The 19643-nt window shown below is 53.8% G+C and overlaps 1 protein-coding gene across 2 annotated transcripts; it reads left to right on the plus strand.

The window, feature by feature from the left end:
- On the plus strand, positions 1-19643 carry CNNM1 (cyclin and CBS domain divalent metal cation transport mediator 1). Of its 2 annotated transcripts, XM_064716405.1 has the most exons (13): positions 1-1538; positions 11379-11522; positions 12067-12207; positions 12479-12648; positions 12823-12922; positions 13096-13143; positions 15960-16022; positions 16968-17125; positions 17324-17501; positions 17838-17951; positions 18042-18158; positions 18407-18534; positions 18882-19643. In XM_064716405.1, exons 1-12 carry the CDS (start codon positions 23-25, stop codon positions 18484-18486), a joined length of 2829 nt encoding a protein of 942 aa, XP_064572475.1. In that variant the 5' UTR covers positions 1-22; the 3' UTR covers positions 18487-18534; positions 18882-19643. The 2 variants fall into 2 exon arrangements, with proteins under 2 accessions (XP_064572475.1, XP_064572474.1); XM_064716404.1 differs by having other exon boundaries at positions 17838-18158.

The raw sequence follows: 19643 nt of genomic DNA on the forward strand, positions 1-19643 counted from the left end.
GCTGCGGTGCCGGCACAGCGGCATGGCGGCGGCGGCGGGCCCGGGCCGCGGCGGCAGCGGCGGCGGCAGCTGGGGCCGGAGCCGGGGCGCCGTGCTGCTGCTCTTCTTCTCGCTGTCGCCGCGGCCGCCGGCCGGGGCCGCCTGGCTGCTGGGGCTGCGGCCCGAGGACACGACGCCGGGCCGGGTGTCTCTGGAGGGCGGCGCGGTGCAGGCGGCGGAGGGCAGCCGCTTCCTCCTGCGCCTCTACTTCCAGCCGCAGCCCGAGGGCAACGGCAGCCGCGGGCCGGCGGGGGAGCGGGAGCCGAGGCTGGTCTTCATCGAGGAGGCGGCGGCGGGGAGCACGGCGGCGCGGGGCCCGGCGGAGCGGTGCCGGGAGCGCAGCGCCTGGGCCTCGGACGTGGAGGTGGTGGGGCCGCTGCGCTCGGGCGGCGCAGCGGGCTCGGCGCTGGCCGAGGTGCGGGTGCGGGAGCCGCGCAAGGGCGAGGCGGCGGCGGCGCCGGGCGGGCGGCTCTTCTCGCTGTGCGCCTGGGACGGGCGGGCCTGGGCGCACCACGGCGCGGCCGGCGGCTTCTTGCTGCGGGTGCGGCCGGCCGCCCCGCCGCTGGGCACTTGGCTACTGCCGCTGCCCGAGGCGGGCTGGCTGCGGGCGCTGGGCGCCCTGCTGCTGCTGGGGCTGTCGGCGCTGTTCAGCGGGCTGCGCCTCTCGCTGCTCTCGCTGGACCCGCTGGAGCTCCGCGTCCTGCGCAACAGCGGCTCGGCCGCCGAGCGGGAGCAGGCGCGGCGGGTGCAGGCAGTGCGCGGCGGCGGCGGCACCTACCTGCTGTGCACGCTGCTGCTGGGGCAGGCGGGGGCCAACGCGGCCCTGGCCGGCTGGCTCTGCGCCTCCCTGCCCGGCGGCGGGCCGGCGGCGGCGGCCGGCGGGCCGCGGGGAGCGCCCTGGCTGCCGGTGCTGCTGTGCACCGCCGCCGTGTTCCTGGGCGGCGAGGTGCTGCCCTATTCGGTGTGCTCGCGGCACGGGCTGGCCATCGCCTCCCGCACGCTCTGCCTCACCCGGCTGCTGATGCTGGCCGCCTTCCCCCTGTGCTACCCGCTCAGCCGGTTGCTGGACTGGGCGCTGCGGCAGGAGCTCAGCGTCTTCTCTACGCGGGAGCGGCTGCTGGAGACGCTGCGCGCCGCGGGCCCCCACGGCGACCTGGTGCGGGAGGAGCTGGCCATGGTGCAGGGCGCGCTGGAGCTACGCACCAAGGTGGTGGAGGATGTGCTGACACCGCTGGCCGACTGCTTCATGCTCCGGGCCGATGCTGTGCTGGACTTCGCCACCGTCTCTGAGATCCTCCGATCTGGCTACACACGCATTCCAGTCTATGAGGGTGACCGGCGCGACAACATTGTCGACCTGCTCTTTGTCAAAGACCTGGCCTTTGTCGACCCTGATGACTGCACTCCCCTGCAGACTGTCACCCGCTTCTACCGCCGCCCGCTCCACTGCGTCTTCAACGACACACGCCTCGACACGCTGCTCGAGGAGTTCAAGAAGGGTGAGGTCGCCGGGCCACCCTCCGCACCCCCCCGGGCTTCCCCTGCACCCCTCTGCACCCCCAATGGTTTCCAGGTCAGCAGCCTCCACGGGCAGCCCTGCATGGCCTCCTGGCAGGATGTGGCAGGTACCAGGGATGCTGGGGGGAGTCGGTCCCTGCATGTGCTGGTGTGTCGATGACCCTGGTGTCGCCTGGTGGAACAGCCCCAGGTGCATTGAGGGCCAGCAGCCCTTGATGTCCCTGTGATGCTATGAAGACTCTGAGAGCTTTTGGCCTCACAGGTAGATGGCTCAGCAGGTGAGCCTGTCCCCCAAGGGCTGGCAGCAGTGGACTGGCAGCACGGGCATGGCACCTGCCTTGCACCATTGCCCAGACAGCATTCGCTGCTCTGTTCTGTACAAGGGAGTTTATCACAGGAAATTGCTTCTCATGACTTAGCTTTCACATTTTCAGCTTGGCAGTGAGAAGGAGGTCTATAAAGTGTTTCTATGCAAGTGGTTTAAAGAAAGAAGAAAAAATTAAGCCCTTAGAAAGAGCTGTGCTTTTTTTGCAGCTGTGACAGCATTCATAATGCAGCAGCTGCCAGCAGCCCGAGAGATGCTGAGAGCTGTATTTCATTAAGCATACCTTGAGAATACGCACAGCATGTGTTTTTCTCTCCCCCTGGGAGCTGTGTTTTGCCGCGTGCTACTCACTACGTCATGCTGTGGTGAGTGAGCCCAGGAATGGCTGCAGCAGTGGCAGCTGCATTATGTAATGTGGGAGGGCAGCGCTGGGCTCCGGGCTGCTGGCGCCGCTCTGCCGCAGGCTCAGCTGGTCAGATGAGAAAGGCCAACCTGGCCCACTCCAGAGACAGAGAAAGCCTCTCTGTGAATCATCTCCTGCCCCTTTGTGGAGATGGGAGGAGGAGAGGGCAGGACGTTTCTCAGTGTGCCAGGAATGTGCTCATCAGATACATGCAGGTCAGCATCTTCTCCACAGAGATGTTCCGCTGTGTTCCCACACCACCCAGGATCACAGGCAGAGGAGTTCTGTGTGCCACCACCTGCCCTCTCTGCCCCTCAGCAGGACTGGAGACTCCCAAGAGAGAAAATCAGAAATTTCCTGGTTTTTGAACAAGACTGTTAGCAAAAGCATTGGCATTGTTCTCTGGGTTCAACCTTGGTGAGCTGCAGTAGTCCATGCCCGCCCCCTTCCCCCCATGCCAGCTGTCTCTTGTCTTCCTAATGCCTTATGTGCTTCACAGTTCCTTCCTGGCTGTGTCTTCCTGCAATAGCACTGAAGTTCACCTGAGGTCTCTTCTACCTCTTTCTTGTCTAGAGATGTCACATGATTTTGGCACCCTCTCCCTTGATGAGACTCCCCTGCAACTTATCTGATTTACTTTGATACACTTCCCCTTCCAAATTTCTTCTCCAGCATGGCACCCTATGGGTCAATAGACCTATAAAAATGGGCTTGTGGTTGCTTGGTTCCCCGTCCTTTGCTTGCTGTCCTCTGTGCCCTCCTTAAACAGAGCTGTTTGGTGTGTGCTGCTCTGTGAGCTCGTGGGTATGGTAACAAACGTTGCTACCTGCCCTGCACTCTCATATGCTGGTCTTCATCTCCGATGAAGATTATGCATCCTTCTTTAACATTGCTCCTTTAAACTCTTGGCATATCACTTCAGGTTCTTCCTCCTTTGTATCTGTCTGCCACTGTGGCCTTCTGGGGTATTTTGCTATAGCCCCTGTTTAGAGCTGTCCCTAAACCCTTTATCTGTTGCCACCTCACTTCTCCTTGTCTTTTCTAAACTACATGGCTGAAAAGCCTTGCTTTTGGTCTTCATATCTAACTCTGCATGGGGTTTAGCAATTCCAGCTCTTCCCCCAAATGTTCTTCTTCCCAAGAATTGATGTTTTCTTCTGATTCATCTTTCTTCTATTTGTAGGCATTTGGTCACCCCCAGCACCCTGAATTTGCAAACAGTTACCCCCCAGCCCAGCCCTGAGCCCTCCTAAACTGTATTTTTCCAGTTCCAAATGCAGGTTCTCGTGCTGGCTCCCACATTGTGACAGATGTTAGCTCCCAGCTGCCTTCAGCCCCATCCACTGCTGCATCAGCCCTGTTCACTTGACTATTTAATTTCTAAAATAAAGATTTCCCGTTTGTAATTAAGAATCTTTATCACTGTCTCCTTTTGTGTGTCCATTTGAATTATGGTGAAGTATCTTCAAGTTTGATCCAATCAAGGTTGCTTTTCATGGCCTGGTCTTCTGAGACACCTTTACTAATTAGAAAGTAGGCTGATTGCTTGTTGGCTCAGCGAGTGTTTAATGAAGGCATTCATCACTTCACACATCCAAGGTGCCTGCAGGACAGCAAAGCCTCCCACTGATACAGCCCAGCCTCTTTCTAGGAAATTAAAGTCTCTGGTAAGGATGGGCATTAACAACCACCTCCAGGTCCTTATGTCCCTCACAAGCCTTTAGAAAAGCCAGTTTTTCTTTCCTTTTCTCATTATTAACTCAATTTTTGTATCTTTTGTTTCTTTTTGTTATTGTAATGTTTACACAAAATTCCTAAAACATTTTATATCCTTCTTCCTTGGATAGCAACGTGTACTTCTGATCTGTTTCACTAATGATTAATGTTCTGCCACATCCACTATACCCATACTGTCATTTTTTTGCATAATGTATAAGTAACACAATTTCACTGCCAGAGCTCCTTGCCACAGTACACAAACATTTGTTCTTTCTTACTGAAAATGTCAAGGGATTATTAAACACAGTGCTTTTGGATTCTTCCTCACACCTCTGACAGCACTTTCATTTTCTGTCTCCTACTCACCAATATCTCACTATTATCTTTGTTTACCTGAGGCATTTCTTTTCTCTTCCTGTTCTGTCCCAGCTATGAAGATAATCAGCCTTTTTTCCTCTTTGGTCTTCTGTAGCAGGGTTGAAGGGGAAGCTTTCCTTCATTTGTTTCTAGGTGTGCTCACACTAACCTCGTTTGAGTGCAGTTCATTGCTGCATTGGTGTTTACCTTGATTTTAATCCACAATTAGATGTGTCACAAACTGCCTGCCCCCCAGCAGGACCTTGTGTGGAAGGGATTACCTTCCACAGATCTGTAGCATCAGCTTTCCATTTAATTTAACATTTAAATTGTATTAAATGGTAGCACACACTCAGTGGCACCTAGGGAGCCCTGGCCCAGTGTGGTTATGGTGCCCAAGAGCTGTGAGCTCCTGGTTAGCAAAGCCTGGCCCCTGCTCCATCACAGCAGAACTGGTCAAACTCTTCACCTCTGCCTTTTCACAACCCTGCTGCTGCAGCCATTGTTAGATTTCTCTTTCAGTACTGATTCCTGCAGAGAGGTGGTTAAATTGGGGGTCCCAATGAGAACTGGGAAAACCCCAGAGAAGACTCCAAACAGCACCAGAGGGGCAGTCTGGTCTGCAAGAGAATAGTGTAGACTTCAATCCACAGCCCAAATAAGGAGGGCAGCTGCAAAAACCATGCAGAAAAACAACATTACAGCAGCATGAGACAGGTTCAGCTGAAGGAAGGAAATACTTGTGCTGCAATATGATTTTGACTTCATCTTCTCAGCAAAAAGAACTCAGAAATACTGAGAGCTGGACACCTAATTTTCCATCTTTTCAAGGAAACTAGACAGTCTTTTATAGAAGGCATATATTGTTTTGCAGCATTAACTGAGAAGTGTTAAGTGAAGGAACCTAGACACAATGTGTCCCCTCTTCACTGGAAATAAGAAAATACATACCAGTACAGTAATTTTACCACCTGCAGCCTGGTGAAAGAAGATGAAAATACTGAAGGATTGAAAAAATTGGGAGACAATCTCTTGTCAATTTGTATTGGTACACCTTGGAGTACCTGGCTTTATTCTGGGCTCCCAGGAAAAAATACCAAATACACCAAAAAAAAAATTGCACCATATTTAGCAAGCTACAGCTAAGTTGGGAGGCAGATAAACTTTCTGTAGGACAAACTTTACCTAGGGAATGTGGAGCTATGAGGAGGGCTTTCTGCATTTATTCAGTGTGAAATGTTGTGGGTGATACAATCTGTTTCTCCTCTTTTCTTGAAGATAACCAAGCAATGCATGTTGCAGCTCCAGTCCAGTGATGTAACTGCTCCTGGAAACCTCTTCTGTGAGGTCCACCTCCTTGTTTTGCAGTGCCTCTGGGAAGTCACAGTCTTGTCCCTTCCTCAAGTTGTTTATGGGTTTTGTTGACTGATTTCCTGGAGGGGTCCATGTACAGCACTGGCACCTTTCAGCAAGTAACTTTCCTCTGTCAGAGGAACAGCAGAAAATTACTCTTAATGTTCATTTTCCTGCAGCAGGGCAGAGGCTGAGCTGAAACTCAAATTAGCTTTCTGTGGCTTGGCATCTTTTAAGAGTTACTAAAAATAAATTCTCCAAACCCCAAATTTCAGGCTTAGCAGGGAAAACAGCCTGTCCTGTGGAGGACAGCTCTGCCCTAGGGTCTGTCTTTACATTTCAAAATGCTCCACAGCCTCTATTAGACTTCTGCAAATTGGATGTAGCTGGAGAAGGTGCTTACATCTGCCAGGAATTGGGGTCAGTACCATTTCAGATGCTTTTTGTACCATTCCTCTGATCCCTCAGGCACTGTAAGCACACAGTGTTGCTTCAAATTTAACTCAGCCTTCAAGAAATTTCTGCAGGTGCTTTAGTCACTCTGCTGGGCACCTTGATGAGCTGAAGCAATGCCCTCCCAAGGCAGTTGTATGGGTTAAGGAGCCAGTTTTTCCCAGGAACTATCACCTACACCTCTCCTGGACTGTGATTGCCAGGCTGAGAGCGAGGGAGCTGCTGATAGACAAAAAATGGTCTCAGTGTCTCATGCTGCAATTCTGCCTGAAACATTACTGTGCATTTCCCACTAAACTGTGCTAAATCTTGCTGTGTAAGCCCTGGACTGCTCTACCACACCCCAATAATCCCAGGATCAGGCCTGCTCTGGGCAAGCATTCAGCAAAGCAAGAAGAGAGCCAAGTCCTTGGGGGAGAGGGAACCCTGCCACCCAATTCCCTCTTTATAGTTGTCAAAGGCACCTTCATGCTGAGCTCTTGGGTACCCAGGAGGTCAGGATCCTGCTGCACTACAAATGGAAGATGAGATTCTGTGTCCCCTCTAATCTTCTCCTTACCTTTCTGATCTGCAATGGTAATAGATCAGCTATTCCAAATATTCCATCTTTTTTACAGCTTTCCTTAGGATTAGGAAAAGCACCAAAAGAGACTATGAGTGAGGCTACAAACAGATGTAAGCAGGTGAAGTTTTTGTCTCTGAGAAAGGTCTGGGTTAGGTTAGGATTTACAGTTTTTCCTTCACATAGCTCTTATTCTTGTAGAGCTGTGGGACCCTGCATCCCTCTTGGTTGTTTCCCCCCTGCTTAGATGTGCATTTCCTCTAGACACAAGGTGTGCTTTTGCCCAAAGTGCAGAGTGGTGGTAACACAGGATCCCACTCACACACATTGTCAGTTCAAGGTGCTCAAATCAGGGTCCCCACTTTCTTCAGATGCAGGTCAGCAAGAGAGCATGGAGATGCTGGCAGCCCCTGTGAAGAGCTCTGAAGGAAAGCACGCAGAAAATAGATTTCAGTTACATCATGGTTGTTTCACAAATCAACCTTATTTAAAAATTACTCTTCTTTTTTTTTTTCTTCCATTTTGTAGCTGTAAATGGTTCAGGCACAGGTCTGTGCCTGCACCTTTGATCTCCTAATAACAGCTTCATATCTTACTGTAAAATTTATGAAAATTAATTTCATGCTCAGGATATTCATCCTGTGGAACAAGAGACAAGGCTAAAACATCTTTAACATTCCTCTGGCAGGGTACCTATATAAAAAAAATGATAAAGAAGTAGTCTGGGCTATAATTGAACTCAACAGCACTTTCTTTCCCAGAAATCAAGGCATTTCCATGTGTTCAGATCCCGTTCCCTCATTGGGGAAGATGCTTGGAGGTGAATCTATGAGCCCAAGGTCATTTAGGTGCCTATGAAAATCAGGCTCCTAAAAATGGGCATAAAAGCTTTGGATAGCTGTTCAGATGCTTGTTCCATCTGGAAGCTCTCAGCTGTTTATATTAGCTCTGTAATTTAGCATTTTGAGGCATTAACTTTCCACTGAAGCTGTTGTTTGAAAAGAGCAGATTTCATGTAGCTCATAAAGAATTTAGTGCAGTTGTATCCCATGCTGAGCAGACACTTAATCACCTATAGACTTCCTGTGCCAGAGCAGTCCTGCGGAGGCCGGCGGAGCTGCTTGCACAAGGAAAGTTAATTGCCCATTTGTTCTAGCATTTGCCAAACCAAGGCTTTGATGCTCAAGTGTTCCACTGTGCTTTCCTGCATCAGCAATAGCCCTGTAAAGTTTACGTGTGACAGCTTGCTAGTGGGGAAGCAGCTCACCCTTATAATTCATCTCATTTGAGCTATCGAGCAGTGGTTACAATAGCACGGGTTTTGGAATCAGTTTTACAGATCTTAAAGGTGTTTTAGGTCAAGTCTGGGGGTTTGTTTAAGTTATTTACCCCCTCTGTTGTGCTCCCACTGAGGCTGACCTGCTGGATAATGGCAGCAGAGGCAAATGTGACCCCTCTGATGTCCCCAGGTCTGTCCCTATGCCACCCTCCCTTAGACATTGCTTCCACCTCATTGCCCAGATTCTGCCCTTGTACACGCTCCAAAGGCCACTGCTTTTCCTCCCCTGCAAGTGCAGCAGCTCCCAGGGCTGGGCAGAGGGATCTAGCTGAGCTTGGCAGCACTGCCCAGGAGGGAACAAGCCATGGCCATACAGCCAAGGCACCTGCAAACCCCACACCGAAATTTAAGGGGTCTATTGAAAAGCTGATGGGAGGAGATACAGGACCCAGTCAGGCCAGAGGGGTGGGACACAACTTTGGCAATGATCTCATGTCTTTCAGGTGGGAAATGGGAGCATGTCAGCCCTCCCCCAGAGGGGAGCAGCTGTGAGCAGCACTCACTTAAAGGACTGGGACTGGCTGGCATTCAGGGCTTTTTGTGACATGGACACCACTGGCCAGGCATGGGCTGGGATCAGCTCTCCTGGTATGGGCAGCAGCAACCACACTGAACTGCAACAATTTTCCATTGTTGGGTACCTGCTCCATTTCTAGTGTGGATATTAGCCTGGAAACATGAACCTGGGAGTTAGGAGTGTGAACACAAGTGTTTATTTTCTGTGAAAATAAAGAACTCTGGAGTGCTCTAACAGCCCTATTGGCTCTGCCCCCAGTGCAGTGAAGCCATGGGTCCCCTTCCAGGCTAATGGTGCTGGGTTATTTCTAAATAATCTCATTTGCAGCTACGTGAACATGGAGCTTGAGTCACATTTCTAGTGTAAATTGCAGTGTCAATGTAGGTGTTTGGCCAAAAAAAGAATTGCCTCCATCACTCTCTGACTGCCTTTAAGTAGCACCTAAGCTTTTTGTAAGGGCTTGGTGGTTTTGGGTTGCATGTAAATGTCATTAACAACAAGCTCTCAGCCAAAAGAAATAACTTTTTCCCCCTCCTCACTCACCCAAGGACTTGTAGGAGACCAGATGGCCCCAGTGTTTGGGAGCAGAGTTTGGCAAAGGAGACCTTTTCAAAAGCTGGACTTTGCTAAGATGAAATGTAGCTGTCGCTGCTGTCTTGCAGCCAACTCCTCTGCTTTTTTCTTCTTAAGTGCTGTGTTGCTTTGTGGACAGAAAAGATGCACAAACCTATGTATGAAAGGAGTGAAATAGCCCAGTCTAAAGAACATGCTGAATTTTCAGTGCCCCGGGGCTATTGATTTGGGGTTTTTTAAAGTAAATCTCAGTGCTACTTGCTGCAATGTTATGTTCTCATTTCTAAATCTGTAGGCGTGGGAGGCAGCGAGCTGCTCTCTGAAATCTTGCAATAAAACCTTGGTATGAGGAGGAGGGAATTTATACTGTGGAAAATGCCCAAGATTTGCTGTGAGAAATGTATAGTGCTGATCTTCAGCTGAGAAATGTCGTCTGCTCGTCCCAAATCCAGGGCAGGGTTATTTGAAGGTTACATGATCCTCAGCAAGCCATGTTTGTGGGGCTGCCAGGCTGCTCTGGGTGTGCTTGTCCCTGCACCTCTGCACAGATGAGAGCTGGCAGGGCAAGGAAGGAGCTGTGCACCCGGCAGGAGCCCACCCTGTCACATCTTTATGCATGGGTGCTGTTCACATCCCCTGTCAGGAGCAGCAGGAGAGCTGGCTGGGATGGGTTTATGGGAGAAGTGGGTGCAGAGGCAGCTGCATGGCAGAGAAGACTTTTCCCCGTTTTGGGTGACCATTGCTGCTCAAGGAGCTCAGCTGTGAGTCCAGGGGGAAATAAGGTGTCAGCAGCTCCCCAGAGGTCGCTGCAGCTTGGAATTCAGGTGTTAGCAGCTTCCCAGAGCTCACTACAGCTTGGAATTCAGGTGTTAGCAGCTTCCCAGAGGTTGCTGCAGCTTGGAATTCAGGTGTTAGCACCTTCCCAGAGGTCGCTGCAGGACTCCTGGGCTTGTGCAGGCATTGCAACAGGAGACCTCAGGGATGCAGAGCAAACAGAGGGAGCAGAAGTTTTTGGCTGTGGTGCCAATGAGGGTGCTTTTAAGTAAAACTAGAGGTTCAGGATCTGTGTGTGCTGGTGGGCAGTGTGGGAGCCACACAGGCAGCAAGAAACCCAGGACTGTTCATTGGCAGTTCCAAGAACATGTTGGATCTGGAAACCCAGAAGTTGTTTGTGGCTTGGAAGTTGGGTTCTGGTCGAGATGCTAAGCAGGATCATAAATCAAAGCAGCCAGTAAAAGAAGGGAGAGGTTGAAAAAGTCAAAACAGCTTACAGAGATCTGGACATGCAAAAACAAATAGAAATGTTTCAAGTATGCCAAAACCAAGAAACTTGAGAATGTGTCAGCAGAGCTGCCAGCTTACAAGGGACAAGTGAGGAAGCTGAAACTGTGATCCAGGAACACTGGGACTTCTGAGCAGGAGTCAACATCATTGCAGCTGAAGGTCCTGGACTCACTCTGTTTATTTAACGTAACATAGAGAAGATGCTGTTAAGGGCAGGACTTGGAGAAGAATTTCAGGTGCAAGCTGATGGGTTGAAAAGTGTTCAGTGTCTGCATCCAGATGGTTCACCCAAGAGTTCTGCAGGAGCTGGGCTGAAAGCTGCAAACAAACATTCATGTTTCTGCATAAAAACCAGCTGCTGTTTCAAGGAGATTGAGGCTTTGCCCATATTTTATGAAAAACCTCAGTATTGGTCTACACAGTGATGGATAGAAAGATGAGGGGGAGCTGTTCCTGGCAATTTAATAAGAAAGATAATTAGCAATAGAATAAGAAACACCAGGAGGATATGGGAAATCAGTAGAGCCAAGGACACATTCACATTTCTGTGTTGGAGAACATTGTCTCATTGCTCTGCAAAGAGTTTCATGTCAATGCAGCTGAGGGTAAGGAAGAGATGGTGTAATGTACACTTCATTCCTGCACAGGAGGCTTTCAAAGAGCTGAACAGAGTGACTCGCATCCTGGGTAAAGAGGGAAAGTGGCCCCCAAGAGGAGCTTACATGTACAAACCAGTCTGGACAGGGCTGTCCTGTTAGGCTGGGCTGCATGTCCAGCCCTTCTCCTTGGGCTAGCACACGTGGGTGGGTTTGGGTGACAGTGTCTGCTGTGATCTGTGCCTCCCACCAAACCCTGCCCACCTGCCTGCATCCCTGGGCATCCCTCTCAGGATCACCAGGCCAGGTGTCTCAGTGCCACTCTGCTTTTCCCCTGCAGGGAAGTCCCACCTGGCCATCGTGCAGCGGGTGAACAACGAAGGGGAAGGAGACCCGTTCTACGAGGTGATGGGCATTGTCACCCTGGAGGATGTCATCGAGGAGATCATCAAGTCCGAGATCCTGGATGAGACAGATCTCTACAGTTAGTGTCCCAGAGCAGCTACTGCGGTTGCAGGAGCCAGGGTGGGAGCCTGCACAGACACACAGACGTGGGTAGGAAACACGCCAGAGCAAATTGTGGTTCTTCCCCAGAGTAATTTGCTAGTGACGGGAAAGACAAGAATGATGGAGAGATGCTGGTCAAGGGTCTCTATCTTGGATGCTCAAAATAGAGAAGTACCAGCATCAGCAGTGGGTGGCTGGGCAGGGCCTGACCTAGGAACATCTGTGCTGGGCATGAAATGGGTGGTTCCCAAGCTCATTTGCAACTCTGGGTGATGCATCCCGCCTGGAGAGCCCAGGTTTACAGTCGTGTGATTTACAGTCCTGCTCCCTGCCCTGGGAGCTGCTCCCAAGGCTGCATGCACAGCAGGTTTTATGCACCCCACTGCTCCATCTGCTGCTCCTCAGCAGCCCTGCCATAGGGTGCAGCCAGACATGCCTGTCCCTGTGTGTGTGCATGTGCCATGGGGCCCTGCAGCTGCAGCAGCTTTGTCAGTGCCTGCTCTGCTCTGCTCTGCCTGCAGCTGACAACCGGAAGAAGGAGCGGGTTCCCCACCGGGGACGCAAGCCCCAGGATTTCTCCATCTTCAGGCTCTCAGAGAGTGAGATGAAGGTGAAGATCTCCCCACAGCTCCTCCTGGCCACCCATCGGTTCATGGCAACAGGTACACTGGCCCTTGTGCAGGCCCTGCAGCACCAGCCCCACAGGGCATCCCTAAGCCATCCCTGGGTCAGACTCCCCCCCACTGAGCAATTTCCACCCACTGGACCTACAGCCTGGACATTCCACTGCCCCACCAGTGGGGTCTGCATTTGTCTTCCCTCTTGGCAGTGGGTGCTTAGGCTGCAGGAGCAGGGCTGTGCAGCTCAGAGATGAGGGGTTCTGGCAGTCCTGGGCCTGCTGAGCACAGCATGTGTGTGTTGCCTCCCCTCTAGAAGTGGAGCCTTTCAAGTCCCCCTACCTCTCTGAGAAGATCCTGCTGCGGCTCCTGAAACACCCCAATGTCATCCAGGAGCTCAAGTTCGACCGGAAGAACAAGAAGGCAGCAGAGCATTACCTCTACCAGCGCAACCGCCCTGTCGACTACTTCGTGCTCATCCTGCAGGTGCTGGGGCAGCAGCGAGCAGAGCGGGGCAGGCCTGGCCCTGCTTTCTCCTTGCCACCGTGTTCTGGGCTGCTTCTAATAGCAAAGATGCCCGTCCTCTTGTGTGGGACAGCAGCCCTGGGTGGGTCAGGAGCACGGGGAACTTGTCTGAGAGGGTTTTCCTCCTCCTTCCAGGGGAAGGTGCAGGTGGAGGTCGGCAAGGAAGGACTGCGCTTTGAGAACGGGGCCTTCACCTACTATGGTGTCCCTGCCATCATGGCTGTTGTCTCCTCAGGTGAGGCCTCTGTGGGCTCCCTCTGGCCCTGCCTTTGCTTCAGCAGCATCCATGGAGGCTGAACCAGCTGGTGCCAGGAGAAGGGGCTGGCCATGGGGTGGGGTGGCCCTGCTTTGGGGTGTGGGGCAGGAGCCCTTCCTCTGCTGTTCCCACACCTCCAACTGTTGTTTCAGAAAATGATGTGCGAAAAATGGGAAGCCTGGCAGGATCCTCCTTCCTACGTAAGTATTTTGGGACAGGCTGAGGCCCTAAAACCTCTCTGCAGCACTGGCTGGCTGGAGGGGCTATGGCTTTTCTCCCCATGCAAAACAGCTCAGACTGTGCTGAGGTAGACAGAGAAACAACATGCTGAGGGGCTGATGCAGCAAAGACCCCACAGAGTGACTTGGAGGTCCCTTTGAGATCCCTTTGATGTCCTTTTGAAGTTTCTACCATATGCTGGCTCTCTGCTGGTGGGTCCCAGCATGGCTGGTGCTGCAAGGGGCAGTGCCCACAGGTGGGTGTTATATTCATTCTAGGTCTCAGCATAACACCTTTAGACCCATTTGCCTTCCTGAGGCTCTCAGGGCACAACCTGAACACGGGGCCCACATTGGACTGCTTGGGAATTGCAGAGATGGGCTGATTTACCTGTGAGCTATTTGCATGTGATGATGGTGGGAAATTAGCCGAATGCCAATAAATTCCCTGCCTGCAGAGCTGGGTTAAGAAGCAGATCCCCTGCTTGCAGGAGTTGAGAGGGAGCTCTGACTAGGGGAGATTGAGAGGTACCCCCTTCTTTACTATAACCCTACAAAGGTTTGGTCCCGTGAGGCTCAGGAGCAGGTTGAGGTGCTGCTCACTCCCTGTCCATCACATCCCTCATCAAACCCCAGATATTGCAATCAGATCTGCAGTGCTGACGGTGAGCTGAGATGCTCTACCTGCCTAATCAAAACAGGCACCTACTAAATGCAGTCTTTAGGGAGATGTAAAGAGGAATGCCATCAAGAGAACAGGGGGAGTCTCTTGGGGCAGGTGGCTCACTCTGGTGGGTCCCAGTCTTTCTGCAGCTCTAGAGTTCACCTATTTCCTGCTGCTTGCTCTGCTCCTGCAAAAGGCTGGCTCTGGACTGATGGATTAACCCCCCAGTGCACATTCCTGCTTCGCCCTGTGTCCAGGTTTGGACAGAGGAAACAGTGAAATGGCCACTTTCTGCCAGAGTGCTGCTGGATGTCCCAGTGTCCTGTGTTCTCGGTGAGAGTCCTCCCGGGCGCAGTGGGGCTCAGGCAGTGAGCGCTGCCTTGTGCCAGCAGGGCAGCAGTGGGTGCTGTGTCAGAGCAGCCGAGCACGTCTGCAGTGCCGCCTGCTGGGACGGTGCTGCTCGGGGCTCCTTGGCGCCCCGTGCTCCCCATGACACTGCCGGGAGGTGTTTTCTGCCGTGCAGCCATTCCTGCCTGCGAGGGACAGAGCTGCGGCACACCCCTGGCCAGCAAGGAGGCAGGCTGGGAGGTAACAGGGCATCTCCTTTTTGGGGGAGGCTGGCATCCTCTTTTCTCCTTGAAGGAAGGGACTGTGAGTAGAGTATCACAGCTGAGAATTCAGACAGCAACCTGAAGGATTTAACGAGTTGTTATCAATTAACTGTTATTATGCAATTGTTTTATCTGCAGATGATCTTTGGCATTAGTGCTGTGTGGGAGGGTCAGGCAGTGGGAGTACGGAGTCAATGCTAGTGGTTATCAAATCATCCTTTGCTCCCATCAGGACAAGGTCATTCCAGCAGTGCTTCTTGCTGATGTCTTTTTTATTTGCAGAACGTTTTGATTCAGGGGAGGACATGGAACAGGAATTCCTGGGAGAGCAGCAGGGAGATTAGAAAAGGGGACTGCAGGGCAAATTTCCTGGGGGTTTTACATTTGAAGCAATTTTTAAACATTAACCACACAGGCATCAGATAGTTCCTAGAGTGCTGCAGCCGTGCTTTGGAGGCAGGGCAGGAGGGCTGGCAGCTGGGGCATCATGGCAATGGCTGGAGTAGGGGCTGGCAGCCAGCAGGCTCACATCTCCCTCTGTTTTCGAGGTGGGCAATGGCAGTGGTGAAAGCAGAGACTGGCAAGTGTTGAGGAGTGCGTCACTTACCCTGTGTGTTGGTGTCTCTGTGCTTCCCCATCCCCTGTGGCATGGCCCAGGAATGCTGTCCCGGGCAGCAGTCACCAGCAGGGGAAATGGCCTGCCCTAGAAATTGTCATTGCTGCTGTAACCCATGGCAATAAAACATGGAAAGTGAGTGTCTATGATTTACCTTCTCTGTGGCAATGGGTCAGGCATCCCCAGGTGCAGAGTCCTGGCTTCTTGCAGCTCCTGCAAGGATCAGCCCCAGTGGGTGGCTCTTCCTGGCATCACCTAAAGGCTGTTGAGACCCAGGACTTTTCAAGGAACTGCAGGCAGCCTGACATGAATCCCTTTGCTCTGCATCACTTTGAAGAGCTTCTGTCAGCCCCTGCCTGCAGCTGTGGGGCTGGGGCAGTGACTTGTGCAGAGATATTCCTTCTCTGTCATGTGCCTGCACACACAAGCGCAGTGATTTAGCTTCCACCCATCTCCCAGGTGGCATAACCAGACCACAAAGTCTCCTGTCCTGGCAATGGCTGGTAAAGGGCTAGAGCCAAGTGCCAGCACTTAGCTCATGGGGGAAAGATGCTTTCTACCCATGCCAAGGTTCCATGAAGCTGTGTGGCTCTGCAGACAGGCCTGGCAGGAGCAGATCTCCTCTGCCAGCCTCACCTCCCCTTACCTGATCACAGAGCAACCTGCTGATAAACAACTTCCAAGACTGTGTTCCTGCCCGTGGCCCTGTTCCTCTCTCCAGAGCAGAAGCAGCAGGCTGTAAAAGGGGTGGGAAGGGATGCTGGAGACAGCAATGGGTGCTCAGCCCAGGACTACTGGCACATGATTCTTATTCTTCTTCTTCCTCTTGGTCTGTATCCCACCCTCACCTCCATCCCCCACCTTTCCTCTGGGTCCCCTCCTTCCCTCTCCCTCTGTGTCTCTGCAGTGCCTGTCTCAGTGTCCCGTACTTTCGCCTTCAGCAGAGGGGACTCCCTGGCTGGCTCTCCAGGTAACTGGGCATGGCTTTGGCCAGGGGCCTTTGCATGTGACAGGCTCCTTCCAGCACCTGTCCACAGTGCCCCAGCCCCCTCCTCCCTGCATGCTGGGCAGTACCCATAGCACCCCTGGGCAACCCTCACTGGTTGGTGACACACTGGGGCCAGCAGTCCTGCCACAGCCTCCCCAATATGATACAAATCCCTGGAAGAATGGGATGGGGACAAGGGGAAGCCATGGGCTTGGGCTCTCTTTGGTGTGCACTTCCTGTAATTTCCTGCACTTAGCTCTTGGGGTTTTGGCTTGCTGCTTTTGGTGACAGTGACCTGCAGCCCTGCATGCCTGCTGCCCTGCCCCCCTGGCTTTCTGCTGATCTGGGTAATAAAAAGCATTCTAGCAGCAGAGCAAAGTCAGCACGACGTCACCTATGCAAGGAACAAGCTGCCTTTGTTCCCTAATAAATCACTGAATAGACAAAATACATCATGCCATGTGTCAGAGGCCATGCTGTGTGTCAGAGGCCATCAGTCAATGTGAGTGACAGACCAGCTTGCCATGGCAGCCTCTCCTCCTGATCTGTCATAGTTGGGGTGAACAGGAGCATGCCCTTGAGACAGGTTAAGCAAATACTCACAGCCTGCCAGCTGCAACCAGGAGAAGTTGTGCCAAATGTGGTGCAGAAGACCAGCAATAACAGGAGGGCTGTCAGCAACAGGCAGGCAGCAGCCCTAACCTCTGCTGCTGCTGGCCCCGGCTCAGAGTCCTGCCCAGTGCCTCTGGTTTGTGTGGGGCTGGCATGGCACTGCGCACACCAGCCTGCAGTGAGCAGGGCAGGCTGCAGGGCCCCTGCCAGCCCTGTGTCCTGGGGAACAGCCCCTGGAGGTGACTGCACCAGCACTGGGAAGCCAAGCAGCAGCACGTGTGAGTGTGTGCCTGTCCCTGCTGTCCTCTCCTGCAGTGAACAGGTCACCGTCGCGCTGCAGTGGCCTCAACCGCTCAGAGTCCCCCAACCGGGAGGACTATGGAGGCAGCAGCACGCAGCTCCACAGCAGCAGCAACAACATCTACACGCCCGACTACTCTGTGCACATCCTCTGCGACGTGCAGTTTGTCAAGGTACGGCCAGGGCTGGCAGGGACTGTCCCACCCTGCCCACCCCTGTCCAGGTGCCCTCGTGCCCCACTGTGCCCCAGGAGCCTGGTGGGTGCTGAGGAGTCTTGCACTTCCTCCTGCTGGAGGTTTGGAGCCACCAAGTCTCTGAGAGGTGCCGGTGGGCCCGGTGCCCACTGAGCTGGGTGCACGTGTGTGTGCCAGGTGACCCGGCAGCAGTACCACAACGCGCTGGTGGCCAGCCGCATGGACAGCTCGCCGCAGTCCCCGGACATGGAGGCCTTCGACAGGGACTCAACCAAGGCCTCGACTGCACGGGGAACCCCACAGACACCTAAGGAGGACCCTGCCACCCTCCTGAATGAGAGGAACAGCATCATGTGTGAGTCACCCAACAGCATTCCTTCCCTGCCACAGGCCAGCGCTGCATGTCCCCTGGGGGGGACTGTGCTGGGACCCTCTGGCACAATGCACACACCACCCCTGGGATGCAGCTGCACAAGGAGTGGGGCTCGCATACAGTGCAGGCATTTGCACACACACTCACACACACCTGTGGATGCCTGCACGTCGACACAGCTGCCAGTGTGCAGCATGTAATTCCCTATTGCCTTGTGCTCGTGTCCGGGGGCTCCAAGCAGTTGGACCTGCTGCCATGGCTGGCATGCTGCCGCGTCCTGCCCCAGGGCACAGCAGCTCCGTGCCTGTGTCCCTGCAGGCAGCCGCTCGGAGGGGCTGCGCAGTCCCAGCGAGTCGGTGTTCCTGCGCATGGAGGGCATCCCCTTCATCCAGGAGGAGCTGGCTGACAACGAGGAGAACAGCAAGCGGCAGAGTGAGTCTGGCGAGGAGCACACACACCTGAGCCCGGGGCTGGCGAGGCCACAGTGCCCTGAGGTGCTGCAGCCGTGCTGGGCTTTTGCAGACAGTGAGTGTTGCGGGACCGTCCTGGAAGCAGAGTCCCCAGGGCGAGAGGCCGGGACCAGCTCATCGCCGAGCAGCTCTGAGGAGGCACTGGGCAAGAGGCTGCTGAGATCCCTCAGTGAGTGACTGACCCAGGCACGGCACACCTAGGGGATGGCTCTGCCTCAACACCCCACTGCCTGTGTCAGCTGTTCCCGTCTTGGGGACGCCCTGCAGGGGGATGTTGTGGAACAGGGGACAACCTAGCTCCCTGTCAGTACCTCAGCAGAAGGCAAAACGGCACCTAGGACTAGCTCAGGCAGAGCCAGCCACTAGGTCCTGGCCCAGCCCTATGCACCCCTGCCCTGAGCACCGTTGCTGCTGCAGGTGGGCGCAAGAAGCGGACATCGTCAGAAGGTGAGAAGTCTCCAGAGGAAAGCTCCAATCTCGCCCCATTGATCACCTGAGCAGCAGCGTGGCCAGAGCACAGTGCTGGAGGCCCGTGCAGACTGGAGGTAAGATCCTGCCTCTTGGTGCAACATTCCTTCCCCAGCAAATGAGAGGTCACTCAGTTTAAATGGTGTAAAATAAGTTTCACGCAGCAAAGCCAAATGGGGTGGTCTGGAGCCCATGGAGGTGCGTGTGTTGATGGCGGCTGGAGCAGGATCAAGGGATATGGAGCAGGATCTGCTCTCAACAGCAGACTGGATGTCAGAGACGAGTGAGAGCTTGGCTCATATTTTCACTGTCGGCACCAGCATATACCTGAGCTTGGCTAGGAAAGGGGCTACAGGCCTGAGCAGCAGCAGTCAGAGAGGGCAGGCTCTGGCCACCTGCACCAGGCTGTGCTTGTGTCTTGCAGGTCTGCAGCATGGGGTCTCCTGCCGAGGCTCACGTCCAACAGCAGGAGGTCTGCACTCGCTCGCTGCCTGTCCGCCCGCTCGTGCCGCCCCTCCCTGCAGGATCTGTGCAGAGCCCCATCCCCAGGCGAGAAAGGATGGACCCCACAGGGCTGAACCACGCAGGCAGCCTGCACCAGCTAGCTGGAGTCCAAGGGCCCTTGCCCTTGCGAGCCGCTCCCTGGTAGCATCTGGTGTCAAGGAAGAGGTGGAAAAAGGAAAGGTGAAAAAGTGTCTGTGACGGCATCCCTGCAAGCAGTGCAGGGAGGGGCAGCCCAAGCCAGAACTGCCCTTTAACATCACTTACCATCCCCATCCCAGCGAGGCCCGGAGTCCTGCAGTGCCGGTGCTGCAAGATGTCGTCTCCAGCAAGAGGAGAATGTGCTCTTTGGGGGTGCCACAGCAGCTAAGGGCCTCACCACACATTGGTGCCGTGCCTGGTGACACGCCCGCTTGCAGCGCCTCGCTCACGCTGGCCATGGACATGGCCCAGCCCTCCCGAAGCCCTGCCAGGCCCAGGGCAAGGAGCCCCGCTCACCCCCAGTGCAGCCCCCTCGCTGGGGAGGGGGCTCTCCATGCTGCATTGGACCATCCTCCTCTCCACACACGCCTGCCGCTGTGAGGGAGGCTCGCACCAAGACCTGGGGGTGGGACAGACCAGTCAGTAGTTTTTGTAGAGGCTCAACGCAACGGGAATATCAACATTAAAAGTGATTTTTCCCTGA

Source organism: Zonotrichia leucophrys, chromosome 6 (genome assembly GCF_028769735.1).
Source record: "Zonotrichia leucophrys gambelii isolate GWCS_2022_RI chromosome 6, RI_Zleu_2.0, whole genome shotgun sequence".
Taxonomy (NCBI): domain Eukaryota; kingdom Metazoa; phylum Chordata; class Aves; order Passeriformes; family Passerellidae; genus Zonotrichia; species Zonotrichia leucophrys.